Source organism: Ursus americanus, chromosome 13 (genome assembly GCF_024610735.1).
Source record: "Ursus americanus isolate L20-20 chromosome 13, mUrsAme1.1.p, whole genome shotgun sequence".
In the NCBI taxonomy this organism is placed as follows: domain Eukaryota; kingdom Metazoa; phylum Chordata; class Mammalia; order Carnivora; family Ursidae; genus Ursus; species Ursus americanus.
Genome location: NC_142139.1, coordinates 183,521 through 197,028, shown reverse-complemented (window position 1 = coordinate 197,028; position 13,508 = coordinate 183,521). Strand labels below are relative to the sequence as shown.

Sequence of the window (13,508 nt, the reverse complement as noted above, 5' to 3'; positions counted from 1 at the left end):
AGTATAAACAAAAACGAGGTTGCTAACTTAGTTGCTCCCACTAGAGCTGAGACCCTAGTGGAAGGAGACAAATAATATGTACATAAATTGATACATACATATCATTTCTGAAAGTTCTGTCATCTTTTAAAAGAAGAGTAAAGAAAGAGAAGTCACAGACAAGAGAGTTGTTATTTTATAGAGAGTCTGAGAAGGTAACATCTGAGCAGATACCAGATTTAAACGGAGGAAGAAAAACAGATATCTGGTAAGGGCCTACCAGGCAGAGAACAGCCAGCGCACAGGCCTTCAGAGGGCGCCCGTCCAGTATTTAAGAAACTGTCAAGAGACCATTGTCCCTGTAGTGGAGACAACAAAACAAGAGAGTGGTAGAGGGTAAGGCCAGAGAGATAACAAGAGACAATATCATGTCAGGGAAACAGCTGAGACTACGGGTCTTATTCTGAGAAAAATCAGGGTTGAGGGTGGCACTGGGGGTCTTAAGGGAGAATTAATATGACCTAACTTAAATTTTTAAGGGCTCACTCAAATTGTTGTGTTCCAAATAGACTGGTAGTGGGGATGGGCAAAGGCAGAAACATGGAAATAAGTTTGGTGAGAAATAAGGGTATTTTGGACCACATAGGTAGCAGAAGTTGTGATAAATGGTCATATTCTAGAATATTCTCAAGGTAGCACCAACAGAATTTTCAGGTACAATGAACTGATTTTTTTTTTTTTAAATCAGTTAAAATATACTTTTCTTAACTCTGTCTTATCTTACTAGGTATAGCCGAGTATCATCACAGGGTAGCCACACACAAAAAAAAAAAAAAAAAAGAAGAAGAAGAAGAAGAAGAAGAAGAATCTATACTAGCTCACAGCTGGTTAAACAAACAAATCTTGAATGATCATACTCATTTTTATTTACTTTTTTTTTTCTATTAACTTTGAGAAACTTTTTTCTATTGACTTTGAGAGAAATGAAGTAGTTTGTGGTCTGGGTAACTACAAGGGTGGATGTGCCATCAACTGAGACGTGGGAAACTGCAGATCCAGTAGGTTTTGAGGGGAGAATCACGAATTTGGTATCAGACATTTTAAGTTTGCAATATCTATTAGATATCCAAGATGGAAGAAATTAAGGCATATGCTTGCTAAAGACGAGTCTGTCAGAGAAGGGGAAATGATGACATCAGACAGAGAGATGTTAAGCAGGAAGGAGCAGGATCCAATGCAAACATGGAGAAAATTTTCAGAGTGGAAGACAGATAGTTGTTCACCTAGTTACAATTAGGAAGATGAGGTAAATGGGCACAGACAAGTAGGTGGGTAACCAGGTTGGCAGGAATCAGTGTGAAGTTTCCTCTAGCTGCTTCTATTTTCATAATGAAATAGAAAAGAAAATCTTCTTTCAATAAATTAGTGAATCCCTTTCTACTCCCTTGCTCGAAACCTTCCATCGACTTTCCCTCACCATTGGAATAACAGTCAAACATTTTGTCACAGCCCCCAAGGCCCCACAGGACCTGGCCCTCACCTCACCGACCTCTCTCCATTGCCCAAAGTGTTTCAGCCACAGGGGCCTTATTTCCATGCCTCAGACATGTACAAGACAAACTCATACAGGCCTTGCGTTCTCTGACTTGGACACTCTGTCTCGACAGGTAAAAGAGATACCCTACCCTCCCAACCATGGCTAATCCTTATCACATAGGTCTCACCTCAGAAGTCTCCTCCCCAGGCCTTTCTCAGCATCCCATCTAAAGTGGGATACGCTGGTGATGGGCAGTAAGGAGGGCACGTATTGCATGGGTGCACTGGGTGTTATACGCAACTAATGAATCATTGAACTTTACATCAAAAACCAGGGATGTACTGTATGGTGACTAACATAATAAAAAAATATTATTATAAGAAAAAAAAAGTGGTGTCTCCTCTTAACAAAAGTTATCTTACTTACATGTTATTGTCTGCTTCTTCCCACGAATGTGTTTCATGAGAAACTAGCACCCCCAATTCACCCCCACCTTCTCATTCTCTCTCCCCTGATCTGCTGTTAACTTTTCTTCTCAAGACTCATTACCCTGTATATATAGGGCATTATCCATCTTCTCTAAGAGAAAAATAGCTACATTTGGTACACAGTGGGTGTTCAATGAGTATTTCCTGATGAACGTATTTGGAAAATTAAATGAAAAAATGCATGTAGAGCACACAACAGAGCACCTGGCACATAGTAAATCTCAATAAATGTTAGCTGCTCCGATGATGACAACAAAGACTAGCATGGCAACAATCACAAGCACAACTATTCAAGACAAATCCTCTGTACTCTTGAACCAATCCCCTTCGTGTCGTCAGAGATCTTCTCTCACTAATTGCATGTCCCTTCTTCCTCTTTACAGGCTCCTTCCCTTCAGCTAAATATGTGCACCATATTTTAAAAATCACCACCATTTTTTAGAAAATCAGTTAAAATATACTTTTCTTAACTCTGTCTTATCTTACCAGGCATAGGCGAGTATCATCACAGGGTAGCCACACACAAAAAAAAGAATAGTCTAGACTAGCTCACAGCTGGTTAAACAAACAAATCTTGAATGATCAGACTCATTTTTATTTACTGTTTTTTTCTATTAACTAGTTTCTTCAAGTTGAACAAAACTACTTAATATTTGCATGGTTAAAATATTAATAATTATAAAATATATTATACAATGGAAGGTAGATCTATTAATCCAATTCAGTCACCCCTTTCCAAGGAAATCAGGTATATTCTGTATGTCTTTCCAGAAATTATGTATGCATATCCAGACATATAAATATCCTTTGAAATATCAAGTAGGATCATACTGTGCACACAGTTCCACACATTCGTTTTCTTTCAGTTAATGAAACACCCCGAATGGCTTCCGAAGTTCACATTAAGAACTGTACCATTCTTTGTACTGGCTACATAGCATTTCATTGTATTGATCAAATGCCATCTATTTAGTCTCATATCTATTATTTATCGGCATTTAATATGTTTTCAGCCATTTGCTATTGTAAACAATGCTGCAACCCATAACATATATCCTTGCAAAGTCCTTCAAATACATGTATAAATAAATTCTTAAAAGCAGAATTACCTGCATAAAAGGCACAAGTGCCTTCAGTTTTTTTTATTGATATCGCCAAATTATCTTCCAAAATAGTTTTATTAAATCACCAGACTTTTCTATTCTTCTAAATGATATAAAATTGTTAGTAACTGCGGTCATATTTTTGGTGAGGGAAAGGGAATCATTCTTGAAGCTCCTTAAACCAACTAAGAAAGGGAATGAAATCCCTCCTAAAGAAAATGTTAACGCTTTACCATGATACATATTTAAAAACAAAACAAAACAGCACTATTTCTAGGAAAGAATTATTTTCCCACTTTTGCTAATAAAAGTTCACCTCATTACTCAGAGTGTTTCCCGACTTCAATAACTCTTTTTCTAAAACAACCTCCTAGGAGCTCACAGCCAATGGAAACAGGAGTTGAAAGAAAAAGAACATAAAACGCAGTTTCTAAGGAGCACAACAAGATTCTTACGTTTCTGGGCAGTGCAGTGACTTTCAATTCTTTCGTTAGAGGTGTTTTTAATTTAAAAAAAACTGTTAGTGGATTCTTTAAAGGTTTTAACTTTTGCTGGTGAAAAAAAATTTCTCTGCCTTATTTTTCCTACAGATTGCACACTCTTTTAGGGTGAGGTGGCGGCCGGAGGCTGTAAACTCCCGCCTGCAGTTCAGCGGCTGTTAGCGGCTAACAGCTGTTTCGGCTCCAGCCAGAACTGCCACGCTCCGCCCGCTTCCCGTCACCGCTCTCTCCGCCTCTCTGCCCGGCGGTCCTCCACACCCTTTAACCCCCCCCACCCTTCATCCGTGGACGCGCCGCCGGCCTCGCGTCCCCCGCGCTGGGCGCAGTGGAACAATCCGTGACGTCACGAGGCCGCGGCTCAATCAGACGCGGCGTTTGGGAAATTTTAAACTTAAAGGCGGGGCGGTCCCTGCTCTCTGAAGCGGAGGAGGTAGGGCGTCTGCGCCGGTTCTCTGAGGTCTAGCCCGGCAGGATGGCGGAGGAAGGGGCTGTCGCGGTCTGCGTGAGGGTCCGACCGCTCAACAATACGTAGGTAGGCCAGACCGAGACCAGGACCCCGCTGGGGCCTCCGGTGCGGGCCTGAGCCGAAGAGCCCTCGCCGCTCCTTCCGGTTCCTCTGCGTGGTATCTCGGCCCCTTACCGGCTTTGAGTCCCTATCTGTAAGTGACAGAGTAGGGTCGGAGGATCTAGAAGACACTTTCCAGCTGCAGGAGTCTCCTAAACGTATAACTCACTCTGGCCAACGTTAAAGACCTTGACGCCGGTGCTGCGCTGCCTTTCTCCATCTGATCCTCCCCACCCCATCCCACCCCGCTCCTTAAAGGAAGTCCTATTGGGTATTTCTTACGGGCATTCATCACAGTCGGTCATTTTAGACTTAACTGTCTCTCCCTCTTCACTGTATAGTCCTTGAGAGCAAGGACTAGTCTGTCTCATTGCATTGTATTCCTAGGCACTCAAAACTTCATTCAATGACTGAATTCAACATTCAGAACGTTGAATGGTTGATATTTATCAATCCTGATTTTTTTTTTTTTTAGTACAGTATACACTACTAAACAGACACTACACCATCGTTGCCCCTGTGGATCCACATTCTAGGAGGGCAGACAGGAAATAAAGTAAAAACTGTAGAATATTAAGTTGACATAATGTTAGGGGAGTAATAAATGCTATAGAGAAAAGGTGGAAGGGGAAGAAATGAAAGTCTTTGTTTCTCTAGTTTCTGGCCCTCACTCCAGAATACTAATGTATTTTGTGTTTGAGAAATATTTATTAAATATTACCAGGTGTTTAATAAATGACAATATCAAAATGAGGAATTTCCTTTTTTAGAGGGCTCATTATGTAATGCATTAGAAGACAGTTACATAAAGAAACCATTACAATACATGGTAACAAGTGTTATGATAGGTGGAGAGTGTTTGCTAGAGGAGTCATTAACCCCTCTAAGATGACACCAGGGACAGGGCTGGTGTCAGGAAACTCCTGACAGTTTTCATGAATGGAAGAATAGTTAAATTACTTAATGGAAAGGTAAGTCTGGGTTTTGCAGACACAGAGGAGCTGCATTTCTTGTTTTGAAAGGGACCTTCAGGTAGCTGTATGGAGTTAGGTATATATCAGAATTTAGAGAAAGATAACATTGAAGAGAAGAATAAACATAATCCAGGTCTAGCGTGCCATATTAAGTACCATTTCAGATGTTTTTTAAAGTTTCGAGCAAGAGGGACGTAATCAGAGTTGCATTTTGAATGTATCTTTTCAGCAACCAGTACTGGGTAGGAGGGTGGAAATGAAGAACTTCACAAGGAAAATCCCATGAAAAGGCAGGAGGTCACTGACCCCCACTTGAAAGTGTTGACCCCTTAAAGGCAAATTTTCCATATTCCTCTTATATATAGTATAAGTTAATACTGTCTTTTAAAATATTCTTCAGAAATGGAATCTTTTATCTGTCATGTAACATGACTTCTATGACCAGTTATACTAAAATGCAGTGTTTTTATTCTTTCAGAGAGGAAGCTCTTGGAGGAGATACCCAAGTTTACTGGAAAACTGACAATAATGCCATTTATCAAGTTGATGGCAGTAAATCCTTCCATTTTGGTAGGTTTATAACAGCATCAAAAGTTAATCTGTTATCCTTGTCCTATTTAGGAGTATAAAAGGCTTATTGATAATACTGAATTTGTCATTAAAGATCAGACTAAGCCTTCTATAAACTGCTTCAGTGGAAACTTTAAAAAATTGCGCATCCATCATGTATGATAAGTAAGATAATAAATTGATGTTTAAAATGAAGTTATAAGGGCGTCTTATAAGGGTGTCTCAGTCGGTTAAGTGTCTGCCTTCAGCTCAGGTCATGATCCCGGAATTCCAGGATCAAGCCCCACATTGGGCTCCCTGCTCAGCAGGGAGTCGGCTTCTCCCTCTGCCCCTCACCCTGCTTGTGCTCTCTCTGTCAAATAAATAATAAAATCTTTTCTTAAAAAATAAATAATAAATAAAATGAAGTTATAGTCATAGTGCCTTATGGTTGAAACTAACACTTCTTCCTCTTATTCATTAGTTTATTTGTGGCCTAAACCCCATAAGCCTAAAATATGTTGCTTAATGTCAAGTCATCTTTAAGGTCTTTCAGTTTAGTATATTCCACAATTATTTTTAAGAAAATTCTTTAAAGAATAAATACTAAAGATGTTCCTTCTGTGTCTGCTGAAATACAGCAGATACCAACCCCAGCTTTTGTGGAACTTATATGTTGAGAGAGGCTTTAAACAAGTAATTACACTTGTGTTGACATAAACTTTGTGAGAGTTTATAGCGGATCTAACTAGTCTAGGTGTCTAAAAGGTTACCACCGACACTGAGACCTGCAGGATGAGTGAGAGCTCGCTAGCACAGAGGAACAAACATGGAGACCCTGAAGGTTGACTAGGCTGATTTGTGTATTGACTTAATATGGACGTACTGCTGACAATGTGCCAGACACAGTTCTAAGCATGTCATACAGATCAGTTCATTGATCCCCCTAACAAGCTTATATGGTAGGTATCTTTCAGTGTGGAACTGAAACGGGCCTGGAGTCACACAGCCAGCAAATGGAAGAGTCAGACTCCAAATCCAGCCACAGTAGCATGCTGCCACTTAGGCACCTCAGAACATCAGTGAGGTCCTCCCAACAACTTCAGGAGTAAGAATGGTTAGGTTGTTGAACTAGCATTAAACTAGAAAGCCATCATAAAAGGTTTTGGAGCAAATTTCTATAGAAGAGAAAACAATTTCTGGTGAAGGACTGTTTTAGAGCATTAGCATAATTTTTAAAAAACGTAAAACAATATATCCCAGAGATTTTAAAGCCAAGAGTGAGGGATACACAAGCATGCAGACACATGATCTGCATAGGTTCTCAGTAGCTATGCACACCCACAGAGGATTTGGACTTATCCACCCATCTAAAGCAAATGGCATTAAGATTTTAATCATCGTACCGTCTCTCCTTGCTCTGCAATCATAATCCCTAAGCAGCCTTCAGATGGCACTTTGGTTTTCCATTTAGTTCTGCCAACAGGGCAGATGTGTGGTCAGAATGCAAGCAGTCTGACCACTGAATTACTCGTTGCAGGTGGATACATTTCCTTTCTGATTTACAAATCCATTTCTTGTGAGATTTTAATATGAGGCCACCATTGAAAGAGTTGTCCATTTTTAATGTGCTAATTATGCTAACAAAAGCAGAGAACCACATCCTAGACTAGTGAACTCATCAGCACAAATGCTACTGTAAATCCAGCCTCCTTTAGCAGCCAGCCAACTAGTCATTCCCTGTAACCTTTCAGCTTTGTTCATTCTTCTTCCATATGTGTGCATTTCTTAGTTTAGTTTGAGCCAGGCCTTCTTTTTTTTTTTTTTTTTAAAGATTTTATTTATTCGACAGAGATAGAGACAGCCAGCGAGAGAGGGAACACAAGCAGGGGGAGTGGGAGAGGAAGAAGCAGGCTCATAGCGGAGGAGCCTGATGTGGGGCTTGATCCCATAATGCCGGGATCACGCCCTGAGCCGAAGGCAGACGCTTAACCGCTGTACCACCCAGGCGCCCCGTGAGCCAGGCCTTCTTGTCAAATATGTTATAAACTTTAAAATTTCCCAAAGCATAGTAATAGTTCACATTTCCTAAGTATTAATGATATATTCATAATAATTCTATGAGGAAGAGAATACGTATCCATTTTACAGATTAGGTAAGTGAGTCACAGAGACATCAACCACCTTGCCCAAAGTCACACAGCTTATAAGTGGTGGAACCAGGTTTGCAGTCTGATTCTATACCCCTGAATTCAGCCACTATGCCCTACTGCCTCTTAAAAGCACATAGGATAGCTGAGAAGTCTGACTTGTATTTTTTCTTTGTGAGGACCAACACATCTCACCTCATAGAGAAGTATATTTTCGAAGGACCAATAAGTTGAAGAGAATATTGTGTCCTAAATATTTTATCTTACCATATCCTGACAATTTTATTTTTTTGGACAACTACTAAGAAAGAAAACAAAGTTGATTTGTTGATTTAACCTCTATGTGTATGTGTGTGTGTGTTGTGTTTTTTTTTTTTAGATCGTGTCTTTCACAGTAATGAAACTACTAAAAATGTGTATGAAGAAATAACCGTACCAATCATAGATTCCGCCATACAAGGCTACAATAGTTTCTATTCACTGTAGAAATATCTTAGTACTGGTTCTCTATTCAAGTACTGATAGTTTTATACCCTATTGATTCATTTTTAATCTTTGCATGTGTTTGTTTTTACAAGTACCGTATTTGCCTATGGACAGACCGCTTCAGGAAAAACATATACCATGATGGGTTCAGAGGATTATTTGGGAGTAATACCCAGGGCAATTCATGACATTTTCCAAAAAATTAAAAAGGTAAATACCTTAGCTAAATTTCTGGTACATACAGGTAAAGGTAGTAATAGTCGCTTGTAATGATGAAAGGAAGTAGGTTTATGGTTATCTCTTCATTAGCCATGGGTAGAAAAGGCATACCATAGATTCACTTTTTTCCCACAAACTTACTTTGTAGAGCTTAAAGTTCTTTCATTCTTTCCCTTGAATCCTAGAACAGTACTAATCACACCAAAAAGTGGATGTCGAGGAACAGGAAAATCTTACCAGAATGGTCAGCTCCTCCTTGCCTTTGTTTAGGTACCAGCGATTAGCAAGGGGCAGAGAAAAGTACAAGTAGAGAAAAGGCCAGAATAACCAACCTAACTAAGAGTTGGTTTTAGGTTTATTTTTTCATTACTGTTTTAATGATTTTTATTTTTATTTTCTGTTTTAAATTTTTTTATTTATTTATTTTATTTATTTTTTTAAAGTTCCATGATTCATACTTGCGTATAACACCCAGTGCACCATGCAATACGTGCCCTCCTTACTACCCATCACCAGCCTATCCCATTCCCCCACCCCCTCCCCTCTGAAGCCCTCAGTTTGTTTCCCAGAGTCCATAGTTTTAATGATTTTTAATGTCCTTATTTGAACATCTGTTGGTAGTGTTTTATTTGAGTTTAATTACTTGATAATACACTTTTCATTATTCCTGAAACATATTTTTATATTTTTTTGTTTGTCATCAACATAAAACCATGTGAGGTTTTGTCTCTTGTTTGCTTTACAAAGATAATTTCTCAGAATATTTTAATGTTTAATATTAGCACATAAGTATTGAATACTAGGTTTTCATAAATGGATGATCTCTGATGTTTTTATACATGTTTTTTCCCTTCTAGTTTCCTGACAGAAAATTTCTCTTACGTGTATCTTACATGGAGATATACAATGAAACCATTACAGACTTACTCTGTGACACTCAAAAAATGAAGCCTTTAATAATTCGGGAAGACTTCAATGTGAGTAACAGAGCTGAAGTAGCTAAAAATAGACTTGCTTATTGGGATTATTGTTCTTGAACATTTACCTTTAATTTTGGTATTTTTTAAGCTATCTCCTGCTTGTATGGTTCATTTTTTCTTAAGTGTTTATAAAGACAGCATATGAGCAATATGTATAGGTTTTAAACACTGACGACTGTAATATTTTGGTATAAGTGCCTTAAAAAAGAACAAGACAGAAGTATCAGAATTTTCTATGTTTTGGTATAGGAAATAAAATGTACATATCATAGGTTTACTTTTACTTGTTATTTTCATACATTTTCCACTTGTAACTTCCACAAATGAATTCTGTAGTAGTTAACACCTTCTTTTTGAGATGCACACTTTTTAGTGACGTCTTCTCTACTCTTCTCATAATAAAACTTGTTTCAGAGGAATGTGTATGTGGCTGATCTCACAGAAGAAGTTGTTTATACATCAGAAATGGCTTTGAAGTGGATCACAAAAGGAGAAAGTAAGACTTTATACTGTATTTCTCCAAAACACTTGTAAAAGCTATTCAGTTAAATGTATTTAGGCTTCAAATCACACTTTTCACTCTTAAAAATTAATGTTTTTCTTTGGATTTTAATGTACGCAGCTGAAATATGACTTACCTTTTACAGAGAACAGACATTATGGAATTACAAAAATGAATCAAAGAAGCAGTCGCTCTCATACCATTTTTAGAATGGTAGGTAACTCTCTGTTTGGCCTTTCCAATTAAAAATGCACTAATTTTTTACAAGTTTTCTTTTCTATCTAGATTTTGAAAAGTAGAGAGAAAGGGGAACCTTCCAATTGTGAAGATCCGTCAAAGTGTCCCACTTGGTGAGTATTGATGGACCATGATACTGTACCATGTGGGCCAAAGCATCATTTAATTTGGCTGCTAGATGTTTGGTTTCATAAGAACTATTAACCGAACAGGCAAAAACATGTATGAATTGGTAGTTTAACTAGTCTCGTCTGTAAACATAAGGTTGCTAACTAAAATGTAGGAAGAATTCAGAGAGTCTTTCTTCCTCTATGTTATTATGGCTGCTGTCTCCTAAAATTTAGATGGAAAGACTTTTCCTAACCAGAGTTCTTGGGGGAGATTTTCCATATGTGTTTAAGAGTTAGCGTGTTCTTGGAATGGGGGTGGGGGCCGTTTGGTTTTGTTGTTGTTGTTGTTATTTTGTCTCAGCCAATAGAATTGAGACTCATGAGATCAACAAAAACCTAGCTGGGACTATTAAACAGTAAATCCCATTGTTCAAGTATATTCTTAAATATAATAAGAAAATGTTTTATATTATAAACATAGTGTTTTAGACTATAAATCCCTTGAAGGGAAGAGTGATATATTTATAGCCTCAACACATTATACATAGTTTATATTCAACACGTGTTTGTTGAATAGTGAATATATACATTATGCAAACATTCCTTTTTTCCACGTAAGTAAACGTCCCATTTCCTTCTTGCTGCACTATATCATTTCTCTCTTTTTCTGTGCTTCCTTCCTCTTTCTTGCCAATATTCTCTGTCTTCATGGTCTAAATTTTTTAGCTTCATGTAGGATATGACTCAATATTATTCTATTTGATTTGAGAACTTCAGGGAAAAAAATAATAAATCTATAATATGTTTTTTCACTTTCAGATTTGAAAAATCAGAGTCTTGATTAAATATCTAATTCTAGTTCGCCTCATGTATTTTACTATACCAGCATAAAATTGATTTCAGTATACTGGTCTTGTTTTGATTTATCAACAACAAAAACAGAAAACCTGACTTCTGTTTTGTTTTCTAAACCCAGTCTGTGAAACTTCACTACAGTTTTAACATTTCTCTTAATAATTTATTTTTAATACTCTTGACATATTCAGTGATCCATTTGGTGACTTTTTCCATATTCTATGATGCTCTATCATTTAGGAACTATAGATACCATCTGGTCCAATCCTTCACTTTCCCACTTACTCTTAAGTATCTTCTTGGAAAGAAGTCTTCCCCAAAAATCACTTTCTGGCTCTTTGGAGGTGGCATTTATTTATTTATTTATTTAGTATCTTTTGATCTTTCCGGTTCATAATATCCAGCTTCTTTTCAGCTCTACTCCTTCTCTATTCCTTTTGTGGCTTCTTTTTCCTACCCTCCCATCAAAAACATAGGAGCGTTGTGCTGTGGCCTTCTTACTTCTGTTTGCCCTCAGACATTCTGTTAACATTTCTGTGTGGAAGACAGTCAAATATTTATTTTATCTAGAGTCTCTGAGTTCTAATTCGTGTCTTTGTAAAGATGATTATAACTGTGTGTCCCACTGTTATTTCAAACTTCAGTGTGTCTAAAACAAAATTAATTTCTTCCTATCTGGTGAATATTCCTCTTTTCCAGTAGTACCAGTGTTATCCTGGTCACTAGGTCAGACCCAAGTCAACTCTGACTAATCTTTTTCTGCCTTCCCCTTTTGTCCAGTCATTGGCATTTCTTATTCAGCATTCCCATGGGTGTCACACTCATTTAGGTTCTCATCTCTTGAATTGCTGTATCTTTCTCCTAGACCTGGCCCCAAGACTCTGGTCTTCCTTTCTACAGTCTGTTTGCAGATTTCTAATTTTTCTAATGTTACTAAGTACTGTTTATGTTGCGTCACCACTCTTAACCAACCTAACTTGACTTCCTTCTACTCTACGTGAGCTCCTCTCTTATAGATACATTGGGCCTCTTGGTATCTTTGAACACCGATACTTGTTCCCGTCTTTCTTCCTTAATTCATGCTGCCTTTCTCACCATTTTGCCCCTTTATTATGTATCTAGCTCTTCTGTAATATAGGTAATATACAAGAAAGATTAGACTTTGAGTATTTTAGAGAAAATCGTGTCTAGATAGGACATAATTAAAGCAGGAGTACATAATTACTGCCCATTCCTGAAAGTGTCCAGAGAGAGAGAAAATTTAAATCTCTAACTTTGTTTTAATGCATTAAGAATATTTGCTGAGCCTTCATCATGTTCTGAGCATAGTTCCGCTCTGAGATTAAAGGAGTAAAGAAGACATCCCTCCACCACTTACTGTCTCCACGGCTACCTCCCTAACCCAGGCCTCCATCACCTCTCACTCAGATTCCTGCAGGAGCCTCCTAACTGGACTCCCTGCCACCACTCTTGCCCTTCTCCAGTCCAGCGGCCACAGGCAGTCCTTCAAAAAGTTAAATCAAGATATGTCTGTCGCTCTCTTGCTTAAACCCTTTCCTGTCACATTTAGAAAATCCAGAGTTCTTACTCTTCCTTACATTGCCCTGCACAGTCTGACCCCTACCTACTTTTCTCAGTTTATATTGTCCCATCTCTACTTCACCAACTCCGCCATGCTGCCTTTTCTATTTTTTGAATGCACCAAGCTCATTTCTGCTTTGTGACTGGGTGTACTGGCTATTCTTTCTATCTAGAGTATGGTCCCTTGATCTTTGCATGGCTGGCCCCCTCTTCTGTGTCATTCCAGATCCCAGCTTAATAGGAGGGCTTCCCTATCTCCTGGTCCGAAGGGCCTGCTCTGTACCTTCCTCCTTCCTCTTCCAATGCTCTATTTAAATTATCTGTATTACACCTACCATGATGTGTTTCTTACCTGTCTTTTTCTCACTTCTCACCAACTTCCTCCTCTCCCCATCCTGCCCCATGTAGAACAAGAGCTCCGTGAGAGCAGAGAACTCATTTGTCTGGTTCACTGCCATATCCCTAGCACCTAATACACTGCCTGGAGCATGACAAGCAGTCACTTTGTGTCAACAATATTTGTGAAATGAAGAGGCCCACGCTTTTAAAGATACTACACTATAGTCATAGACACAAATGACTAGCTTAACCCAGTAAGTGCCAAAGAATAAGTTGTATCTTTAAAGACCCCTGGGTACATGATTGATAGAGCAGTTCATTCAAGGTGTGGGAGAGGAAGAATAAAGGTGGCAA

The 13,508-nt window shown here is 38.5% G+C and overlaps 1 protein-coding gene and 1 long non-coding RNA gene across 3 annotated transcripts in view; one reads left to right on the top strand and one right to left on the bottom strand.

Annotated features, from left to right (window-relative positions):
- Nucleotides 1–3,745, bottom strand: part of LOC123793134 (uncharacterized) — a 231,607-nt gene extending 227,862 nt beyond the window's left edge. The window contains exons 1-2 of one of the 2 annotated variants that reach the window (XR_006779860.2): nt 3,563–3,745; nt 260–338 (exon numbers count right to left, since the gene is read on the bottom strand). This is a non-coding gene — a long non-coding RNA (uncharacterized LOC123793134). The remainder of the gene's footprint in view (nt 1–259; nt 339–3,562) is intronic. The other variant, XR_006779859.2, reaches the window with a different exon arrangement.
- A 334-nt stretch (nt 3,746–4,079) lies between these two features.
- The window catches only part of LOC123793401 (centromere-associated protein E-like), a 29,017-nt gene continuing 19,588 nt past the window's right edge, over nt 4,080–13,508 (top strand). The window contains 7 exon segments of the mRNA XM_087866344.1: nt 4,080–4,135; nt 8,424–8,541; nt 9,408–9,527; nt 9,945–10,026; nt 10,178–10,245; nt 10,318–10,357; nt 10,360–10,382. Of these exon segments, the coding sequence (XP_087722470.1) occupies nt 4,080–4,135; nt 8,424–8,541; nt 9,408–9,527; nt 9,945–10,026; nt 10,178–10,245; nt 10,318–10,357; nt 10,360–10,382 (507 nt within the window).